Source organism: Numenius arquata, chromosome 14 (assembly GCF_964106895.1).
Source record: "Numenius arquata chromosome 14, bNumArq3.hap1.1, whole genome shotgun sequence".
NCBI classification, from domain to species: Eukaryota; Metazoa; Chordata; class Aves; order Charadriiformes; family Scolopacidae; genus Numenius; species Numenius arquata.
In genome coordinates this window covers 9,053,374-9,076,201 of record NC_133589.1, presented here as the reverse complement: position 1 = coordinate 9,076,201, position 22,828 = coordinate 9,053,374, and the positions used below count along the sequence as shown (strand labels likewise).

Below are 22,828 nucleotides of genomic sequence, written 5' to 3'. Positions count from 1 at the left end.
CATCAGAGGATTTGGGGGAGAGACATCCCCTTAATAGCGTGTAGAAAACCATATAGGAAAATCAGGGAAAGGGATCTCTGCTAAAGGCCATTTTAAGCAACATTTGCTAAAATGCACAATTTGGTTTGGCTGCATCCCTGTGTGATTTTAGTGTCCTGTGTGGTCCAAAGTACTTCAACATCTGAGATGCGTGGTAGTCAAACACTCTGATGGGTTTCCTCATGAACACAACATCTTGGATTTGGACTTTTATTTTACTTTTTTATCCCAGAAACGTAGCAACATGGAAGGTCTGTACCTGCAGGACAGAAACCTGAGAGAGCTCAGTCCAGCAGGATCAGTTACACTTACAATGACTGTGACAAATGACTAGGAACATACTGCTGGAAACCACCAGCCAACACCAGGTTTATAGTGATACGTAATTCATGAAGTCGAATGTCTCTAATCCTGTTGTTAGAAAGTCTGGCTATCCTGAGGCTGGGCTGCAAACTCTGTTATAAAATCCAGCAGGGAAAAGTCTTGACTCATTTAAATTCTCTGCCTTTTCTAAGCCCTTTTCTAAGTGGGCTGTGTGGCTGGTAGAAGTAGGGCTCATTTGCCCTCACTTGTACAATGAAGGAGCAACTTGGGGCCATGGGTTGTGGCCATGTGGCACTCCTCTGCTGTGCTTTGGGCACTTTCAGCAGCTGAGATGAATTTCTCCCTGCTGGTTGGGATGAGCGGCTGATGGGGAGCTGTTTACATGACAGGCATCTCCATCTTGTGAGGTGATCCCCACCTGTGAGGCAGATCTGTTGGAATGGGGAGGGGACAGGGTACTTCTCCTGTGGTTGGGCTGCCTCGCTGTGCTGTGACACTGCAAGTGTGGGACCCACTGATGTTTTAAACCACCAGAAGCTGATCCATTCTGTGACACTAACCCTTTGCTGCTTTTCATTTGGGGATGTGTGAAGGCCATTGTTCATCTGCAGCGCTGTGTTTGTCACAGCCCCATTAGGAGTCAAACTCCAGCATCAGGACCCGTCCTGGTGTCTGTCTCCTCGCCATGACAAGGACAGCATCATAGGATGCCTCTGTTTATTCCAGGTTATTTTATTGCCTTTCCCATGATCAGTTACCAAGGCTAACCTGCACCTGATGGACCTCCTGGAGTAGCAGGCTGTCTGCCTGGACACTGTGTGTCCTTGTGACATCCTCAGGTCAGGCACTGTTTCATTGTGCTGTTGTACAGCACCAGCCAGTGTGAGATGCCACGCTTAGCTGAAGGTCTCTGGTACTGCTGTGTTACAGCAAATTAATCTTCTGATTGTAATATTCAATATCATACTTTTGCCCGCGGTTTATCTTGTCCCTTTAGTCTGCTAAAAGGTGCTGAGTGAGGAATAGATGGAGCAGGTTTCTAGCCTGTTGGTAAGGCAGGAAAACATTAGCCTTTAATATCTTTTTTGGACACAATTTTGTAATTGTAATAAATATTTATGTGTCTCTGGTCCACTGTAGCAAGCTAATAGTAAATTCATTTGTGATGCCTATTTATTACAAAAGGCTGGAGCCTTTCAACCTCCTTGTTGTGTCTGGCAACTCCTGGGGATTAATTGCATGCTGTCAGAAAGGCAGATCCCACAAATCCAGCCCCAGCCTGCTAATAGTGGGATTATTATTTAACAGTTCGAGACTGTGTGAGGCTGCTTTTTATTCTACTCTGCTTGGTGGCTTTAAAGGGGTTTTCAAAGAACTGAACAGCTGAAGCAGAAGTCAGTGTGAGTTCAATGGGAAATGCATTAGCAGTGGTCCCTTGTCTGCAGCATCCTCAGCGAGTGCTGCCAAGTTAATTGTGGCTGCATGCAGAAATCCCTTTGAACAGCTAGTGGCTCTCATGCCTCTTGTGCTGGCCATCTCCCTCGAAGCAGCCCCGGTGGGGTGAATGGTCTTAGGGGGGCACCTTTGCTGTCCTTTGAGCTGAGTTGGGGACCTGCCAAGCTGCCTAGGAGCTGTGGGGGCCTGGTGTAGGTTAGAGTCGTGGGACTGCCAGCTCCAAGGATGCATGGTCCCAGTCCATCCTGCTGCCTGCCTCATCTCATAAGCTCGGGGGGTTGGCAAAAAGGATTAGTTTAAAACCACTGGGGAGATCAGGGCTGCTGGAAAGGCTTGTGCTGTGAGTGTATCTCCTTTGGTAGTTAGAGACTGTCTTCAAAGCATACATTTACCTGAGGAAAGTTCATAATCACTTATTCTTGTTCCAGTTCTGTTTCTTTATCAAGTTCTTCTCTAACTATTGCTATTTATCCCTTGAGATGCATATATATGCATATGGCACATGAAGTCTTGCAAAATGCAATTAATACTATGCTGTATCTTTAGAAATGTGATTAAATTCTGGGATTTTTCTCAGCTGCTTTCTGTTGGTGACTCATCATCATTCACGCCCAGCTGGCACAACTGCATTCTTGGTTGTTTCTGACTACTGAGGTTTTGTAGCAACTGTATTGTTACAGGCAGACAACTGGAGAGCCTTGTGTTTATTACTATTGAATTCATCCCATTTTTATCACTGAAATCTTCAAGGTCATCAGGTTCTTACATAAATATCTTTCCTTCAGTCCTTTGCCAGCGGTACAGTACCTTTTTTAATAATCTGTACACTTCATCAGTACTTCTCATGCTGCAGCCGTTAATGAAAGTAGAGACAGGCAGATCCCAGGCTCCCTCCATAAGGAACAACTCTAATAAGCTCTGTCAATCTGACACTGCCCCTTTCAGCAGTGCCCCTTTCCCTTGAGTTTGTGTCTCTCCAATGGTGTACTTTAAAATCTGTTCCCAAGCCTTTTGCAGCAGGGAGATCTGATGAGCGGGTCTGGCATTACCTGGATTGGCCTCTCCTCTTGTGTGTTTAACCCTACATTTCTCGATCACTAAGACAGTGGACTTTTCTGATCAGTTCCTTTTCTATTCCACACTGTGCTTACTTTCAATAATTTTTGCATATTCTTTTAATGTTCTATTACTTGTCCAGAGAAGCTGGGAGCTTGATACACAAAGTTTTACATTTGACTGGGATATGAATTCTGCATAGCATTAGTGTTTTTCATTTGAAGAAATGTTGGGCTTCTCCCACATGCAGTCCCCTGAGGTCCTCAATCCACTGTCTCTAGTATTTTGTATTTTATCATCCTAGGGTGTGGTTTTTGCACTTTCTATTTCTGGCAACAGCTATGATAGTTATATTTAGGTATTTAACAATATATAGATCTGTAAGTACAGTATTTCATGAGGGATCCTTATCTCTGCAACAGACTGAAATACCCTACAGTTAACATATGGAATCTAAAACATTTGTGACCAGCTGATGGGGCAGGGATTCTGTATGCTCATCTCCAGACGAGCATTCTGTTGGAATTCTGGTCCCCTTCTGTCTTTGCAAAATGAGTGGACTTGCAAAGGCAGAAGAGGACCAGCCTGTAAAACATGTGAACCCTGTGCATTGACAGGGAGAGTGGATTGGGAAGATCTCCTGTTTAATGCCCCATTTTGTTCTCAAATTTGAATCAAACTGCCATTTGTCCCATTTGCCCTGGCTCCTGTGAATGAGTAGAGCCTATTTGCAGGGAAGCTTAGGCCATTAATTGTCATTGATTGATAGTACGAATTAGGGTTGTGTGTTTTGCACTCCTGGGCCCGATTCTCTGGGTAAGCCATCACTTGCATTGGCTGGAGGCACCAGCCTGATTCCTGGCATCACACCTGCTTTGGACAGGTGTGAATGGTCTCAGATCCAACCTTCCACTGCTATTAGGGATAGGGATTCATTGACTTCAACAGCTAAACTAAACTTTAAACAGTTGAGTCTTTGGTTCAAAATGAAGAGTTGGGCCAGTAATAATTCATACATCTTATATTTCAGATTTTTTTTCAACAAATGAATGAACACCCATAATCCAAGGCCGTGTTTTACTGAATAATGGTTGCCAAGGACTGGTCTTGTGTAGTATATCATAAGTATCCATAAAACAAAAGTATGTCATAAGAAGCTTATGTATCAAACAATAGCGCGAAACATAGTACTAAGTTACGCACCATCTCATAATTTATTATAGTACAAACAAGTTTGTCAAACACAATATATTGTCTACTTATGAAAATATCAATATTCACAATTTGAATAGGTGATAGGTCCCATAATTTTATATACCAGCAACTCATCTAAAAAGTATTTTGTTCCTAGCTGTGGTCTTCAAGGACATATACCTATAAGTAATCGTAAAACTGTCCATTCACAGCTTATTGTTTCTAACTGTATATATTTGAAATATAAATTAATTAAAGTACAAAAGACCGTCTCCACAACAAAGATGGTTTTGTCTCCAGGATACTTTTTCCCCTAAATAATGACACTATATGTGCTTGGTTAAGTTTTTACTACTGGAAAATGAGGAGGTACAAATAATACAGCAAGACATTGGCTAGTTAGCAACAGTCATTGCAAGATGCTTCACACAACCAAAAATAAGGCAAGTATTATCAACAGCAGCTCCCATATGGCAGACTAAAAAGTCAAGGCTTTATTATCCAAACTGGACTCTAAGAAGGCTTCAAATGACTGTTAACAAGATACTGCTTGATCCAAAGCCCTCCTAAATTGATGCAGATTGGAAAAACCAACCACAAAACCCACAAGCAACTTTCCCTTTGACTTCAAGGGGCTTTGGAAGTAAGCTCTTAAAGCCCTAAGTTATCAGAAATGAAATGACCCATTCACTGTACATGAAAATTGCACCTTGTAATTTCTAAAATGATATGGAAAAGGATTGTGAATTCTTTTCAAATGAAGTTACAACAACTTAATGGGTTATTTTTAGTGGGAAATGAAATATTCACGCAGAAAGATTTTGTTTTTAAATATGGTAACTTACAAAAATACATCATCAGGACAGGAAAAATCAGATGACACTTCTAGTTTGCAGGATAAACATTATGTTACAAAAACTAATAAATCACACTACGTGAATGGCAGCATATGCCATGCACTTAATTGACTTTTTTTTTAATAAATAAGCCCTAAACATTCACTATTTTCTGTAAGGTTACTATTATATTAAGTAGAATAGTGAATTTCTTGTATAAATAATTTTTTCAATAGATACATTCTCAAAAATGAACCACTTATCTATAGATATTGCACTTCAGACTCATTCACATGTAACTCAGACAAGCATTCCTCATAACAAATTTAGAATAAAAATAAGTTATAAATACAGTGTTTTCCCAAAATGAAACATACAGTACCTTTTTCATAAGGTAACTTTGGTTACTATCAACTGACAAAGACTAGAGAGAGGTTTCTAAGAGGAGGGTAGAAGGCATAGCCACAAAATTGAATTTGTGTAAAACACTGGTAAAGGGAGTAATAATGTTAACCTTGCCGTGACAAATACAGCAAGGCTGAGCATCCCTCTTATGCTTTATTATTGCAAGTAAGTGTGAAGCTTTGTTGAGATCCCAGGGACAAATGGCCCACAGGATGAGGAGGCTCCTTGCATCCCTTTGAATCTGGGGAGATGTAGGTGGGTAGCATCCCTTCGGTAGGTGAGGATGGGGAGGGTCAGCTTTTACTCTCAGCTTCTCCTTTCCCCAGACATGCCCCTCCTTGCTCTAACCAGCGTGGTCCCTGGGGCGTTCCAGCACCTCGCAGCTCTCCCAACTGCTCTGCTGGTGGGAGAAGACAGGGTGGTGCATGGTCCCTGAGGAGCTGGGCATCCTGTCTCTGTGCTCCTGACTGACCTGAGTAGCCTCAATCTCTCCTGAGAAAGACACACCTCGCACACCCCCCCCAGTGCGTGAGCCAGCCTTTGCCTGGCGTTCTGGTCTTCATGGCTTGTGCCTTCTGCTGCCGTTCCCTCCTGGGGAAGGTGTGCTCAGGTTTGGTGTGGGTTTTGCTCTTGCAGGATACCACTATGAGTCAGTAATGCAACCTTTGTGGCAGAAGGGAACCAGGCTGTTGTCCCCAGCAGGACTTTGGTGGCCTTGATGTTTCTTAGGGAAAATGCACCAAAGCTGAGCCATCCATGAGTTTTTAGAGACTATTTCAGCCCTCAGATCCCACCAAAGCGGGATTGACTAGATCCCTTCTCAGGGGACCTCACTATGTTAGGTCACCATGAGCTCCCCACTGGCAATGGAGATGGGCACAGGCATTAACGCAGTGCTAGCACCGGGCTACTTCTTATTTCCAGTTACTGAGAAGCTGCTGTGACCACATTGTGCTTGTGTTCACCATGCAAGGAAGTCTGCTCTCACGATCAGTAAGGCTGCATTAAGTGCCCAATATAGAAGTAAAAAGGTTGTGGTACATGGCTCTGAGAGACCACATGCCAAGATCTGAAAAGGAGAGAAATTAAAACAAATGCACTTTCAGACTTCCTGTAAATCTCTTCTCATTTTTATACACTCAGCATTGCTGGGGTGCTGGTTTTTGAGTGTGAAGGAAGAGAAGTTAAGCTACTTTAAGGTAAATATTTAAAAGCCTTAGTCTGAGCTGATCTATGTTTTTACTGCTGTTGGGTATTTAATGGATTTTTTTCACAAATAGGGCTTTTTTTTTTTTTTTTTTTTTTACAATTAAAGGGCAATTCTGCAATAGGATGCCATAATCTGTCAGGAAAAAGTCTTAGGCTGAAGTTTTCATATGTTAATCCCTAAACACCTGAACATGAGGGATAACTGAGAATTTTTATTGATTAAGAAGGAAGCTGAAGGCTGTGATCACTCCAAATCTTGCAGAAGCAGTTTCGGTGGGAGCTCTGCATCAGGCAGGACTTGGCCTCATGCTTCAAAGTCTTCAGACACCATAACTGAAATAGCTAGGAAAAGATGCTGCTTTTGTTCTTGGCTCTAGAAACCTCCCTCCCTCCAGCTCCCCTGTCTTGGTCACATTCTTAAATAACAACTTAAAACATATGAATATTGGCGGCTTGCAGGATTTCCATGCCAAGGCTGCAACAGGTACTACATCAGTCCTTCAGCCTTGCTCAAATGAGCCAAAATGGGCTTGTTACAGTTCATGTCTCGCAGGCTGCCTCCTGCAACAAGGTCTTGACAAGCAAGACTGTGGTGGTATTTCATGTCAGAAACAACACACTTTTGGCAAATGCACACACCAGGAATGGCGCCTTCCACAGTACATAGAAGCATCTGTCGATAGTGAACTGCATGGTCAAGTAAGGTTTTGTTGTTGTGTTTAAAAGGTTGTAATTAAACACTGTTGTGGCTTCCCCTCTCCAATGACTTTGGACTGCACTGGTGCTGGGATGCAAAACGTTTGAGTGCGACTGAACACTAAGACTTGAACTCTGAAGCACATTCAAAATGCTGCGTAGGAGACGGAGGCATTTGCTCCTAAAATCAAGTGCTACTGTTCCCTTCTAACAGTCTGATCTGCCCTCGGGCTCCCAGGGAAATGATATCAAATGACCACTCTTCAAAACAGCCATTTCAGCAAATTACATCCTGAAGATGTAACCACTTGAAAAGAACTTGCACCCAGAAACTCCAACTATTGCCCTTTTCATGGTGATATTTTTATAGGTTTTCCATTCTTATCATACTGGTAAACAAGCATTTTGATGCAGTGAGAGTTGGCTGGGGAAATCCAAGGGCTGCTTGTTATGGAAAAGTTATGGTTTGTATAGAATTGCACAGGTTGCTTCTGACACTTAAAGAAGGCTTTCAGTGTGGCAGCTGCCATTGTGCGAAATCTTTTGCTAATAAAACAGTAGAGGAAGAAATTAATTGCAGTGTTCAGCAGTGCTAGCATATTGGCGATGTCCGACACAATATGTACCACCCAGCTGTTGTTTATAGGCGACACGTAGAGGTGATACAAAATCATGATTATTCTTGGTGCCCAAAGTATGGCAAAAATAGAAGTTATAGTAAACAAAATGGCTGTTGTTTTCCCTGTGGAGTACCCTCGCAGTCGGAAATGGCTCTTGCGCCGCAGCTTGTACACGATGATGGAATTCAGGATGAAGAAGATGGAGCAGGGCACTAAGTAAACAGTAAAGCAGTGGATCCAGATGAGGACGTGATGCATTGATGTGCTTATGTAGTCTTCGATCCAAATGTTGGGCCACCAGTAGTAGGGAATGCTGGTCAAGAAGCAGGTGATATAGACACTTACAATGACTTTCCGAGTACGAGCAGGGTAGGAGACTGTGTGATACTTCAGTGGATGACACACAGCTATATACCTATCAATCGTTAGTGGAACCGTAATCCAAATGGAGGTGTGGATGGAAGAAAATTCCAAGACCTCAATTATTTTGTCCAGTACCTGAGGCATCTGTTTGTTTAAGATGAAGTCTTCCATGAGAAAGTCAACAAAGACGATGAAGAAGAGAACCAGGATGTCAGCAGCAGCTAGAGCTAGAAGATAGTTATAGGAGGACTTCTGTCTGCGAGCCACAAGCTGGGAAAGGATGATGACTGTCAAGATGTTTGCTGTGGAGACAGAAACACAGAGTTAGGCCATTAAGATGTACCACTAGATTTTCTGAGCACTTGCTTGGAGCCATAGCTCTGTTCAAGCACTTGGCAACATGACCACTTTTGTAAAGTTTGAGAAACCAAAAGGAAAACACTATAGTTGGGTCCCTTGGAGAAGCTGTTTCAATGAGAGGAGCATGTGGACCTGCTCCCAGCTGGGGGATACACTGACACTCAGAATCCCAGCAGACCAGGACAAGTGACAGAGAAACTTGGGACGTTCACTCCAGACACAGGGTCAGGTAGTGTCCAGCAGCCCTTTGCTATCTCCTCGCAGCAGATGTAGAGTTATGGCCCTGGCTCTGTTGCTGCAGCACCCTGAGCAGGGGCTGCTGGGACCCATGCCTGCACACAAGGAAGCAGGAGGAAAAAAAACTTCTCACACTCTTATTTCCCCCCTCACTTTTTTCACTTTGCTTTTTCACAAGTGACAAATGAGAAAGGTGGGGTGGGCTTTGGAGAGAGACATTTTGTTCCTCATCCCAGCTTGTGGTGCCTCTCTCTTTTAGTTCTGAACTGCATCTAAAAAGAGCTGAAATCAAAGCCACCTGGATTTGGTAATTTTCTCTTGACTAAGTGGGATTCCAGTTGAGAGAAGGACTTCCAGGGGAACATGTGTCCTCAGCTCCACCTGGGAGCTGGAGGTGCTTTGCAGTATTCAAAGTTTTCAGCTCTGCTCAGGATGAGTCTCCTGTAATTCAGTCCTGTCTGACCCGCTCTTCTACAGGTGGGCTCTGGGTAAGCATCTCCTTTCCTACCACTGAAACTATCTGCTCCACAAAGACCTGCTTGCTTATCCAGAGCTCTTTTTAGAAGTCCTTCTCCAATTACAAGGCATTTTTCCTCTGGAGTGATACAGTTGGGCCTTTAAGGAAATCCTGCTGGACACATCAGATGTGATGGATGTTCAATTCAGTCCAAGTGTAAACATCCCTAAGTTTCCCTGAAAGAAACATCTGCTTGCAACTCTTTGACCACAATGCAGACCCATCACCTAAACCACACCTAGATGTATTGCCTGACACTTAAATAATACCGTGGTGAAGTGCTCAAGTGTCTTGTCTCTGTTGTTTCCCTGTCTGGTTTGCTTCAGTCTTCTAAAGCTGCGATTCAACTTAAAGATATACTTTAGTGACTGCTTGAACCAGTGCTACAAGGGATGCCATAGGAAGGGCTCAGTCCTGCAGCCCCTGGCCAGGCAGAGCTCCCTTCCAAGGATACAGGCAGCCCTTGAGAGCTTTCCTGGAGCATTAAGGTGTAGCCAAACTTTAACTTTTTGCTCATGGTTGCTAGAACTTACTGTGTAGTCGAATTGGGGGGGGGAGGGGGAAATATCCTGTTATTCTTACTAGCTGTATGGCTGGAATGAGACAGGCGAGATTGCTCCTGTCAGAAGTTTGTATCACTTGGTTAGAATACCTGAAGCAGTGCTTAAAATTCAGAGCTCTAGTTTACTGTACAAGAGACTGCCAAATGTTTGTATTTGACATTTTCATAAGTGTTCTACAAATCACCTCTTTTGTGCGTTCAGTGCTTCAAATGTTTCTGCCAGGTTTGATGTATCTCCCAAATCAACAATAATTGTAAGGATTCCTTTAAATCAGACAGAAAGGAAGCTGCTGACATTAAGGTAATCATGACCTAGGACATACATCCTACAACTGAAAATGCTCTATTTTTTTAACGGTTTTAGTTGGCACTGGAGAAAACGTCCTCCTTCACAAATGCCTTCTAAGCCTGCTGTCTGGGAGCAGACTTCTGCCACTGGGGAAATGAACTGCAGCAGAGTGAATGATCTTGAGTAATAGCCTTCATAAGTGTCACCTATTTTTGTATTAATATATTAATTTTCTATCTTGGAACAAAACTAAACCAAACATGACAATCAACCAACTCCTTCCCTAAGTAAAAAAACCCACGTGATCTGTCCAACACTATTGTCTCAAATCACCTTCAGGGGAATTTTCCCAAGTCTGCCCTCTGTTAACATGAATGCAACTGCATTGATTTCGGCTCAGAGCAGATGTGGGAGATGGGTGGTGATATAGTCAGAATTGCGGTGTCATTTTTCACTTACTTGCCTAAGAAATGGCTCTGTTGTCCCTGCTGATGAGCCCTAGAGGTACAGTGAGTGATGTACTGTCACAGAACTCCTCAAGCTGGAGCGTTTTATCATGATTCTGCAGCCACTGTTGGTTTTGGCCAGCCAGGCTGAGTGGCTCAGCTTCACAGATACTAGATGTGACCCATGGGGTTCATCTTCCCTTTAAATCCTCTGGATTTGACTCACTCCAGCGGCAGCAGCTGGAGGCAGCATGCAGCTAGGGAGATGCTTGAGGATGTTGGTTCCTGCTGGTAACTGTCCTGACTGTCAGAGGAGGCCCTGCAGGGATGCTGAAGCTATGCCATGACCAGGCACACCAGCCCTGCTCCCCACCCCTTCTGCCCATTGTGGGGGTCCTGCTGTTTGGTTCTAACCCTGCTCCCATTTTCCTACGGGAGCAGATTTATGAGCAGTCCTTTCCTCTGTACCCTCTCGCTCTGCCTTTCTCAGGGGTCTCTGAGAAAGGGACTGCTATTAATGGCAGTAATAGCATGTACTGAAATGCAAGTTATTCGTCTTAATGCCAGTGAGCTTTGCTTGGTGAGCCAGATTAGAAAATTGATCTGACAAAGTACTTGCAAGCTCTATGCAATTTTTCTGCAAAGGTTATGGTATCTTGTATTGGAAATGCTTTCCCTGGGATCACATTAGGGCTTTTTCTGGCTGGATGATATGAAATATAGCAATATCACTTTGTGAAAACAGACATATACTGGGGTGCAGCAGAAAGTTGCCAGCATGACAGTGTCTTAGCACAGGGTCTGGGAGTATTTTTCCTGCTACATGCTGCGTAGGGGAAGCAAAGATAAGCTATGGATAAGTCTCAATCCTTTACTCATTTCCTAGCCGGTGTTAAGTTGGTTGGTGGTGTGTCCTCAAACTCTGTCTAAAGCTCAGTAAAATGGGAAATAGTTGAGAACACTGCTTTGTGTGACCGTGTCCTTATGCCAGCATCTTGGTGACTCCTGGGTGCCTACTCGGTGCCCCACAAGCTCTCTTCTGGGCAAAAATTACCTACTGCAGGTGAAAGGTGATGGAAGAGCATTTGCAACCACATTTTAACCTTGTTTATGCTAATTCTTGTGCCAATATTGTAGTCAGTCATAAGGACTATGGTAGAGATAATGATGGAGACACATTACAGCAGAGACAGATATTTTTGGATGTGGAACTACAGCTGTTGGATAGGTCAGTGGCCCTAAATTGTCCTGGATGGTATATTGCCCATTTCTTGTAGTGTTTTTTCTAGATACTGAGTAGTTAAGATCATCAGAATTTGGAAGCGACTGATCACTGTGCTAGGAGTTGATTGGGGAACGACAGATGGGAATTTATGCCAGCGTCGCTTGTTGCAGTGCAGTATTTTGAATTTATAAATATCTGGTTGAGAACCAGGGCTTGATTAGGGACTTGCTGGCTGAAGCCTTCAGATGCCACTAGCAGATGCTGAGAAGCAACTGTAAGAAATGTCAGTCTCAGTTCTTTCCCTTCGGTCACAAGACACAGCATGAGAAAGTCTCTGGCACCCAAACACCATCAGTCTGTACTGATCAAAATATGGCAACCTTCAAATTCAGCCAGGCTTCATCATGGGGCACTTGCATCTCTCCTTTACCTTTGTCAGCTTCCGAGTACAAACTGTAGCACTGAAATTCATGCCACTGGAGGCCCTACATATCTGAGAGGGATCATCCTTTAGAAGTAACCTTGGTTCTCATGTGGATTTGGGTTTGCTTCCTGCACCAAAGCCATGCTGCCTCACCTACAGAGCCCGGGCAGTCTTCTGTGCCTCCTCAAACTGACCTAAAGTTCTTGTTTCATGGATTACAGTCATAGCTCAATGTCTAACTGTGGCCTTTGCGGGGGATTCGCAGAGCTCCTTCCACTGGCTATTATCACTGCGTGTGAGCTTAAGCAGGAGCAATTGCATCTGTCTAAAGAAGAAATAGGCATGTTTCTGAGCTTTGGGGTTTTTTTTTTTATCAAGAGCATTTTGCATGTACACAGCATCCTGTGCAGTGAAATAGCCTTTACAACACAAGTGGCCGTGCCGCTGCGTTGGGAATAAGACCCGCTGTGTGGTTCAGTAGTTCAGCATCATAAACTACCTAAATGAAGTAGCCATGAGTGTCGCTTACCGAGTGTGATAAACATTAGGTCACTGAATATAATGGACACCTTTTACCAAATACAGTTGTTGCTAGGATCCCTACAAATTATTGTGCAATGTATGAAACTACTCTGCGGGCCTTGCATTAGTCACCTGACTGGCACAGAGAGAGACGGTTTACGAATGGGAAATTTTAAATTGCTTTAGAAAATGTCAGTAACACCTCCTTCTTACACTTAGAAATTCTGAGACTGTAAATACAATATGCTACAAATATATGGTGGAAAAAAAATGATATTTTGGCTTGATGGGAATAGATGATTTCCTGTAAGCTAGGAGGCAACATTAAAATGTAAACAGGTACCGTGTCCAGCAGCCAGATCTGACCATGATTACTAACAGTCGTTTGCCAGTAGTTACCAGAATGGAGATGAGGATGGCGTTCAGCCCTTACTTTGTGTGGGAGCTCTCTGGAGAAGATAACAATAGTTGATTTTTGGTGGAGGCCATGTAACAGGAATTATTTTTTTTTAAAAATGCTGTGGCAATGTAAACGTGTTTATTACTGATGTTGGCTACAGCTGGATATATGGTCTTTTAAAATGACCCCTGGATGCTGTTTGCCCATTAAGAAAGATAGAACAGTTTCATGTTTTCCTCTTACAGACGGTACGGGTTGAACTCAACACTACAGTGGATGGGGACAACCTCTGTGAATGGTGCCTGCTCATACCTAATGTAATTTGTTCTTCTCTATTACGGTATCCTGAGATCCTCCCTTAAACCATTATGAAGCATAAAGAGATACTTTATAGAATATAATTAGTGTAATACAAGTTTTTCCTTCCATGAGAGTTCCTGTGAGGATTAATTTTTAAAATAAATTGATCTATTTGTTGTTCAGCTGTCTGAGTGCTGCAGAACAGCACACACCCACTCACCTTTGGTGGGGGAGAAGAGCTGTCAGCCCCCTCTGCTGGTGCCTGCACCATCTCCCAGGGGCTAGAGTGGAATCTAAGCCAAAAAATGAGCATTACAAAAGCTATGGCAGGCACAGATGCAGGACTGCCATGGGAGGAGGTTTCACACCTTGTAGGAAGGCTCTCGTGTGGTTTGTGCTTAGAAACCCTATGGGCAGGGAGAGACCACACCAGCTCTGAGGGCAAAAGTGAACCTGGAGGTAGAGGATGACCCAAACTCTCCTCCATATGCAGGAGACCAGGTTAGTGACAGTCAGAGAAAACACACCATGGTCTTGCATTTATAAGTCACATGTGAATTAAAGAATTAATATTAGAATTAGTCCGGCGCTGTTTTTCTCACGGACAGCATTTATTAGCTGAGGCAGCTCTGGGTAAGGATGCAGTGAATGGGGTACTCTATGGCTGGCACTAGCTGTCAGTGGGTCATGTAGGCCAGAGAAGGACTTTAATCCAGCAAAAAGTACTTCCTCGCTGTTGGAGGGTACAGACGTGGTATGGTGTGGAGATGCCAATGGCAATTATTCACCTTGAGCCTTGCCAACCGCTCAGGCTTAAGTGCAGTAACTTGTCTGGCAGACAGGTGCAACTACATGGCATTGCTTTTGGCTCTCCTAGACCCTTGGATTAGGCTTTTTTTCCCTAGTCTTTATAAAATAGAGCTGTTTCTGCAATATGAGAAAGCCTAGTGTTCCTTCTCGACCAAAGATGCAGGGAGGCCCGGTACATGGTCACTGGTAACATGTGTGTAAATGTGACAGGGATCTGTTGTCCTCTTGCCATCTTCACCCTCCTCATCCACCTCTCCTGAGCTGGGCCTATAGTGCAGAAAGCCTCTAGTGACTCTTGGACATTCCTCCCCCCCAAAGCCTTTCTTAGAGGCACCCATACAAAGATAAAAGTGTATAAAACTCACATCTCAAAATCTAGCCTTGCATCTTGCTAGCAGAGCAGTAAAGCTTTCTAATACAAATCGGTGCTGGGAGGAGAAAAAGCAATCTGCAAAATAATGCGGAAATCATAAGAGGAATTTGGTTATTCAAGCAACGTATCTGGACAGACGGAGATTTTCAAGGCAATTTGGGTGTCTCATTTGGCAGGTGTCTATGGCTTCTAAATGTGGGCTGACAGTGAAGTTTAAGAGGTCTCAAGCTGAGTAACTTGAGCTTGAGGACGACAAAACCATTCTACCCTTCCAATACGGAAAGCCAAAGCACTGAGGCAGGTGCCAAAGGTATTTGATGGGATGACTAGGATGGAGGGAGGATGTGATTTCATAAGGGCACAGACATGAATTCTTTACGGAACATGAATAATTAAGAGGATTTTACCTTTGATTGTGGTTTTGCTAAAAAAGCAAAGTCTTTATGTCTTCCTAAAGCATTAGCTAGTGCAATAGGAGCTCGTGCTTGCAAAGTCCGTGGCCAAGCTTTCTCGGACACTATGCCAATTTTACACAATATGCAAGAAATTACAGACTATGTAAAACCATCACAGTTTGGCTTTATTTTCCCTACAGAGAATATGCTGCATCCACACTAGATATATCATTCTTTGGTGTGCTAGTCTGGACATTGAAGAAAATACACCTGGAATGAACAAATGTTTGTGAAATATCCTAGTCTGATGTAACTGATTGACAGGTAATTTGTCTTGAAACCAAAAGCAACCTCTAGTGCACCTATCCATGCGGTCAATGCACCATATGATTGAAAAGATAGAGAAGTTAAATGACTGTACATTCCAGGGACTCTCTGTTTCAGGGTAGAAGAGGACAATTTCTGGGAAAAAGATGTGTTTAGTTTTCTAATATGCAGTCTTCTCCCATCTTCCACGGATAAAGGGACCAAAAGGAATTCTATCATCTTCTGTACCTCTAATTCTGGTCTTACTTGGTTGCTTCTACTTCATTGCCTCTGCACAACTATACTGGTGTCCATCTTCCTCTCATCAGGTCACCCCCAGAATGGCCCCAACAGCGCTCCAGACATTGGGGTTTAGGATCCTTGCACATGTATGTATGTTTATTCTGTAGAATGAAAACAGAGTTCTGTGCAAGGTCTCCTGTGCTCAAGGGGTTAATTTTGGCTTTGTTTCCTTTTCTGGTGTCTCAAGGTTAATGGAAAAAGAGATTAAAGGCTCAAAAAGACCACCTGAAGCACAAGGCAAAAGCTTTTGCAGCCAGGGATTGCACTGCACTTGGTGTGTGAAAGCAGAGCGCGCACCATGTCGGGACGTCTGGGTGTTGTTTGTTTGCCTACAGCAATTTGTTTTGACGTATGCGGATGAAGGCCTTCTCCCGCAGTCTTGTTTCTGCTGATTCACACCCATTTTATGGAGGGGAGCAGAAAGAGGAGGAGGAGGAGAGAACTAAGTATGGGGGTGGATGAAGAACAGCAGGACATTAGACTGCCAAGTGCTTGGAAATAGCTTGACTTCTTAACAACTGGGGGCTCTACATTAACCACCTACCGTGAAAACTGGCTGTGCTCTATCTTTTGTGTCATCATCTCAAGGAAAAATCTCCTTTGGAGTTTTTCCTTTCCAATCCATTTCAGCAGCCTGCCATGCAAGGTTGTGCACTTCATAGTCTACTGAGCCTCCCAAATATTGCACCTCGTTATCATTACAGCCCTGGCAGTGTTGTTTGCTACTGATGTGGCAGAAGAAAACCAAAGTTAGCAGTGGTACTCCGTAGTGATGTTCAGAGATGCACAAACAGCTCCTCTTCTGCATTAGCATGGATTCGGCCACATGCTGCCTTTCAGGCTGCAAGGCTTTAGTGGCCACAGTCTCCAGACTTACTGACCAAATTACACTGCTCCCATCTGCATGCCTTGCTGTCACCCGCTCTGTACAGGAACACTGTAATGAATCTATTCTTTTTCATAATGATTTTTCTTTTCTTAAAGAAAATGCACTCATTTTACAATAGAAAGTGACTCATTTCAAGCATGTTAGCAGCAGTTTTGTTCCCCTCTGTCCAGTAGTGCTACTATAATGTGCTGCAGTGCCCTTGGGTTGCTCCGATAGCTGAGCTAAAGTTCTGCCAATGTATTTGTCCTCCTTTAAGCAGGATGCAACATCCTGTCTTTGCATCCAATTCAGATTTTAAGTCAGAGAAAGTATGCTCTTTGAATAAAAGGGGGGTTGAATCAAGCCTCAGGAGGGTTCAGTTCTTATTCATTGTGTGAACTCTCTCTAATGAGCGACAGCTGAAGAGTGCTGTTTTTTCAAGGTCATAACTCTGCATGTAACAATTCTCCCACTCATATTTTCAGATCTTCCTTTAACACTTCTATTGTTCAGGTGTGGTGTTATGAGAGAGGCTATTTATTCAGGTGTTGGAAATGCTTTCTTTAATCAGAAGCCTGTACTGTGATTGCAGAGAATATACTAGGCAATAGATGGCAGGAATCCAAAATGGGTCAGACACACTTCTGTACTGCTGTGTGCTGTACATACACCTACCTTCTGCCTGCTATGGTATTTACTGGGTATTACGTGCCGTGTGAGTCACCAACATTGCTACCTGCCCCCCTTCCTACTCATGGTACCAACCAGGTCGCGGCTGTAAGCACAGAGATGGCAACACTCATCAGGTCTCATTCCCCCTGCACTGCCGGGGAGCGGAGGGAGTGCAGCTGGGCTGTTGCATGGTGGTGGTCTCTTAGATCAGGGACGCTCAGCCCACAGCCCACCAGAAGTACCTGCCTTGCCAGGATGATGACCCTGGCTTGCGTGCCTCCTGAATAACCCCCTTATTCCAAGCTGCATACAGGGAGAAAGCTCCAGAAGGAGCAGTTCTCCATTGTCTCCGTTTGCCTGCCACTGGACTGCAGTTTGCACGGGCACAGTGCAAATGTTACACACCTGCATGTCAGTCCAACACCCTAGGAAGCATCTGGCTTGCTGTGCGAGGACAGCCAGCCTGTCATCTGTCAGGGGAAGGTCCATAACACATAGTGCTCTCTTGAGAGTGTGTTAAAAAGGTTAAGCATCCCTGCTGAGTTTGCACGCTCCTCTAGGTCAGGACTACAGCCACTCTCTCTCTGCATGGAGCCTGCCAAGTGCGCTCTGTGCATGGCTGGGCTTTGAATGACCTGGGTTGTCCCCATCTCTGCAACACCTTGTTCAGCAGCAGGTCTGACACGAAAGCTACCTGTTCACACCCTCCAGTTGGGAGCTCCCAAGTGTGTCCAGGCTGCTTTCCCAAGCTTGTGGAGTCCTCAATCTGTGTTTAAATCAGTGTTTTAAGCAGGAGCTTAAAGCATGAATAAAACAAACATTTGTAGACCAGGCTCTCAAAAGTTTGGAGTGGCACTTCCCTGGGGCATCCCCAGGTAACTCCTGGGGGTGCTGTAACGGTGCTGGGTTTTTGTCTGTACTTTGTGTCATTGGGATGTGATGACCGCTGAAGCAGAGTCACTCCCCAGGTAGGTGACTGACCGGGCAGCAAAGTGGAACCAGCAATCATGCAGTAAGAAGCCAGCTTACACTGCCTCTCTGTTCTGTCGAGCAGCGAGCGTTGCTGCTTCTCTGCCTGACCCTCCTGGTCGTGTTGGGTGGCACCACCATAGCAGGAGCTCTTTGGTGTAACTGCTTTGTGCAGCTCTCACTGGCAAAGGGACGGGCTCAGAGTTGGTACCTGTTGCTCTTTGCTTCCTCACCCTACCAGCCCCCTCCTGGATTGAATCAGAGTAATTTCTTCCCTCCCCCACATCCAGAAACACCTCTTCTCTGGCATTTTCTCTCACTAAGTCAAGAAATACTTCTATTAAACTGTCCTGCAGCCCCTCTCTTGCCTCTTCATGAGCTGGAGGCACTTCAGAGCTCCCCTCTGACTGACAGATATGGGGAGAGCAGGGATGGCAGAGCACAGGCTGCAGAACAGCTCTGTAAATTATACTTCCCTCCTCTAAACAGGAGCATGACCCTGTTCCCAGTGCTGCTGCCCGGCTCTGCTCCCCACCCTCACACCGGCTGTCTCTCCCTGCCTGCTCCTAGGGCAATCCCTGCTCCTGCCAGTGGGATTGCATGCTGGTGGGACACCTTTGCACATCTGCACTCAAAACAAGTTTCGGAAAAAACAGTCTCTGTCTTGCCAGCCTCTGCTTAGAGGCAAAAGAAGAAACCTCCTGTGCAGCTGATTGGAAGGTGCAATCACCTCTGGCAGAGTTGTAGCCACCTCAGTGTGCGATGGTGCCTCTCTGGTTGCCTCTCTTTGCGGGGCACTTGCCTCTGCGTGCTACTGCCAGAGCGGGGGTGAAGGGAGCTCGCTTTGCTCTCTTTCGTCTCTGCCTTGCTCAGACTTTCTGGTGCCTGGATGAACAGGGAGCTGCTGAGAACAGGAGCTGCTGAGATGCTTGGGTGATACAAGGGAAGGGAAAGGATGCTTTCTCTGCATGCACAGTCAGGCCTGGCATCACTTGGCCTCAAAGTGGAGTTGTTGAGTTAGTGAAATTTCCTTCAGACACTACAGCAGGAAAGGCAGAAACAGTTAACTGGTTTCTCCTCTCATCAGTCTTTCTCCAAGATTTGTGGCAAGGAGTTAACCGTTTCCATTTCAGCAACACAGTGCACTAGTGCTGTATTTGAGGACAGATCTTAGTCGGTGTTTCTCTTAAATTCTTTCAGATCCCACAGACTTCAGGGTTCTTCTAACAGGTAGTAAATGTGCTGCCTTTACAATGTTCTTACATCTTCAGTTAGAAAACTGAAGAGCAGCTTCAGATTAAAACATGGAAAGCTCTTTTTAGCACTGCTCTCACCCTGTACCACATCCTCAATGAAGCTTTGCCATGTGAGTCTTCCCCTAAACACATCCTTGTTTTCATGAGCTTGTTCTCACCTCTGTGCAGTCTTCGGGTGGGAATCATAAATTTCTTATGGCCTCAGTATGCCATGCACTTACTCAGCACACCGTACATCTGCAGCGTTTTCAGGTGTAAGTGCCAATGTTATCCTCAGAACAATGTGCACTGAACAGGTTGACACACTCATACCCTATGTAAGCCCACTGACCTCAGCAGTGCTGCACCACCCAGTGCTTTGGCTAGTTAAGCGCTGTCACCGATGCCACTGCTCTAAGCAATCGATGGCAGATCTCTTGAGAAATGCATGTCACTGTTGCTAATTTGGATCGCACACTGATTTTAACCATGTTCTTAGAATGACAGTGTTAGGTCTGTAATTACCATGTAGCATCCTTAGGGAGCTGGTGCAAGTATGTGCAGAGCACTTACTAAGTGATTTTTCTTGTCTGTGCATGTAAGACTTTTCCCTCGTTTCAGAGACATACAAAGGCAAGCTTAGCCACAGACTGCTCCGTAACAACTTCTTCACCTGATAATCTTGAGAGGATCTTGGTCAGTTCCTAGGGGACAGGTGTTGAAACCAGAGCTTGTCATTACTGTGGAGATCCAAGCAACCCCTAAGGAATTAATGGAGAGGAAACTACCTCCTCATCCCTGCTGGCTGGGTCTCTTCAGGTCAGGCCCGAGACTCATGAATACTGTGGAACAGAGACACTTGCCTTTGCCCTGCATCCTCTGTGGGTAAATACAGGACTTAACTTTCCAGTTCTCTGAACTATAAGTCTGAACTATTAGCCAATCTTCAAATTTTAATTATCAGCCAGGGAGGGAAAAAAAACCAAAACGCCAACAACACAAAGAACATCAATTCATACGCACAGTGGTAATTGCATGTGTGCTGTTCAATGGCAGGCTTCTCTTCATGTTTGATTAAAATTTTTTCTATGAAGTCGTTGCTTGAAAACATCTCAAAATTGTAGACTGTTAACTATTATTGCTGCTTGCCATTTTACATGGCACTTTAAATGTGTAGCTGTACATAGACACAACCAAACTGTCTTGTACTGCACCCTTTGAAGACCGATTCACCTTGGATAGATTGCTCTAACTTTTCCCCAACTCGTTCTGCCTGTCCTTGGGATTGCTGTCAGTTACTCTGAAGCTGGAGGTGTTAAGCCAGGGAGCAAGCTGTGATGTTTGCTCACCCAGGCTGTGCTGGGATGGCAGCTCTGAAGCCCAGTCTGTAACTGCAGAAGTGGTGCTGCACAAGCAGTTCCCTGCGGTCCTGCGTGCCAAGGCATCTTGCTGACAGCCCTCAGACATCCCCCTCTGGGAGGAAAAGCCTGCTCAGTCCTCCGTCTCGGCTGAGACACTAATACCGATGCGATGCTCATGTGCCACCTGCATGTTTTGAGCTGTGGATACCTGTGTGCTGGAAACAGTGCCTCACAGGTGTTCACACCCAAGCCTGAAACATCCTTTCCTTCCCCATTTGGAGTCTCTTTTGCTTTTCTCATCCCCAGCATCTCTATATTGTCTTTGTCCCTTTTTTAAGTAGGAAATTTCACTGAGGGCTATACAGTCCGGAGGCTGATGCCTGTGAGCTGGGACTTTCTTCCAACCCCTGTAGCTGCCCTCGGGGATCTCAGTATCAGCATTGCCTTTGCAGAGCGCGGATCCCGAGATTGGACTTTCTAGATACTGTCCTGCTCCATCAGCCGTGGGGACAGGCTCCTGCGTAAGACAACTTCTGACAGTGTGATCCTTCCCCAGCCGAGTTCCTTGCTGGTGGCATGTTGCTCCTAGAGCCAACCCCTGCCCCAGGATTTGCACCAGAAAAACTCAACAGCTACACTTTTGATTACTGCTGGCCCAGCACGCGATTGACAGGGGACAGACCCGCCTGTCCTTGGTACCGCTTTGTCTTCAAATGGCCAAACTGATGAGAGGAGAAACTTCACGACGGGCTGAGACTTTGAATGCCCAGTTCAAAGTCAAAGCGCCCGAACCCGGGTGGGAAAAGCGACCGCAGCGGTGCGATGACAGGCAGGGGCAGACCCCGGGGAGGGAGAAGCGGCAGGGACAGCGGCGTGCCAGGCGGCGAGGATGCTGTCTAAGAATCGCCCGTGCTAATCCTCACCGGGTACGGCGAAGGACGCGTCCCCGGCGCCTTCCGCAGCCCGAGGACGCCGCAGGGCAGGAGACGCTCCGGCGGGCGCTGCCGGCGGCTCTGCGGGACATCCCCCCCCCACGCCCGGCGCCCCGTCCCCGCCGGCTCCCCGGGGCGGCACTCACCCGGCAGCCCCAGGCAGAGCAGCAGGCTGTAGTAGACGACGGGTGCGTATCCCAAGCCGCAGCCATAGCGGTGGTGCGCCAGGAGGGAGCCGTTGTGGAGGTGGAGGTGGTTGTGCTCCATGGACCCGCTCTCCCCGCGGCCGCGATGCCGGCGCTGGCTCCACCGGCCGCGCCGCCCCTCGCACGCTCAGCGGCGGCGGCGAGCGCGGCGCGGCCCCCGCGGCGGGCGGCGGCACATGGCGCGGCCCCCGGCGCGGCGGGGCGGGACCAGCCCGGCTCCCCCTGGCGGGGCGGAGCGGCCCCCCCCGACTCAGGCCGACCCGGGATGCCGCCACCCGCCGCCCCACGGGTGATGGCGGCTGCCCAGGGGCCCCCCCGGGCGGCGGAGGCAGGTGCGGCGCCCCGAGGAGGAGGAGAAGCCCGGCGGGGAAGGGACTGAGGAGACCCGGCCGCGGGGCCGCCCATCGGGACCCTCTTCCCTACCCTCAGCTCGGGGCGGCACCAGGTTGCCCGGCTCGTACCCCCTGCTGTCCCCCCGGCTGTGGAGCCGGTGAGGGTGAGCTCCACGGGTGAACCGCTGCCTTCCCAGTGGGCTTTTCCCACAGCCAAGGGCAGGAAGAGGGAATTTTTCTCCAAGTGGGCACCCGAGTCTGTAGGATAACAAAGGCACACAGGCAGGGAGCGTTAGCGGGCTGCCTGCTTGTCAGCCCTGGATTAGCCCTCAGAACGGGCTGGGGAGAAAGTAGTAAGTCCAAGTGTGAGGGTTTACATCTGTGGAACTGACACACAAACGTGAGGTTAATTACGCTGTTATTGCTCTCCTCCCCATAGCGCTGTGGGGCGAGCAACCCGCTGGCTGGCAGTGAAGTATGCAGTGCCCCAGTTCACAACAGGCAGGCATGTGTGTAATCCCCACGAGGGAAGGGGAAATCAGGGTTTCAGCAACCTCCTCCACCCATTCCTTAACATTTGTGTGTTT

At 46.2% G+C, this 22,828-nt stretch overlaps 1 protein-coding gene across 1 annotated transcript; it reads right to left on the bottom strand.

Annotated features, from left to right (window-relative positions):
- Positions 1–7,564: 7,564 nt before the first annotated feature.
- GPR139 (G protein-coupled receptor 139) lies at positions 7,565–21,970 on the bottom strand. Its single transcript, XM_074158695.1, has 2 exons — positions 21,850–21,970; positions 7,565–8,499 (listed from the first exon to the last, which is right to left on the bottom strand). Exons 1-2 carry the CDS (start codon positions 21,968–21,970, stop codon positions 7,565–7,567), a joined length of 1,056 nt encoding a protein of 351 aa, XP_074014796.1.
- Positions 21,971–22,828: the final 858 nt, after the last annotated feature.

Coding starts and splice junctions, on each gene's coding strand:
- GPR139 (XM_074158695.1), bottom strand. CDS start 21,970: ATGGAGCACAACCACCTCCACCTCCACAACGGCTCCCTCCTGGCGCAC. Junction 8,500..21,849: donor GCTCTGCCTGGGGCTGCCGG/GTGAGTGCCGCC, acceptor CTGTCTCCACAG/CAAACATCTTGACAGTCATC.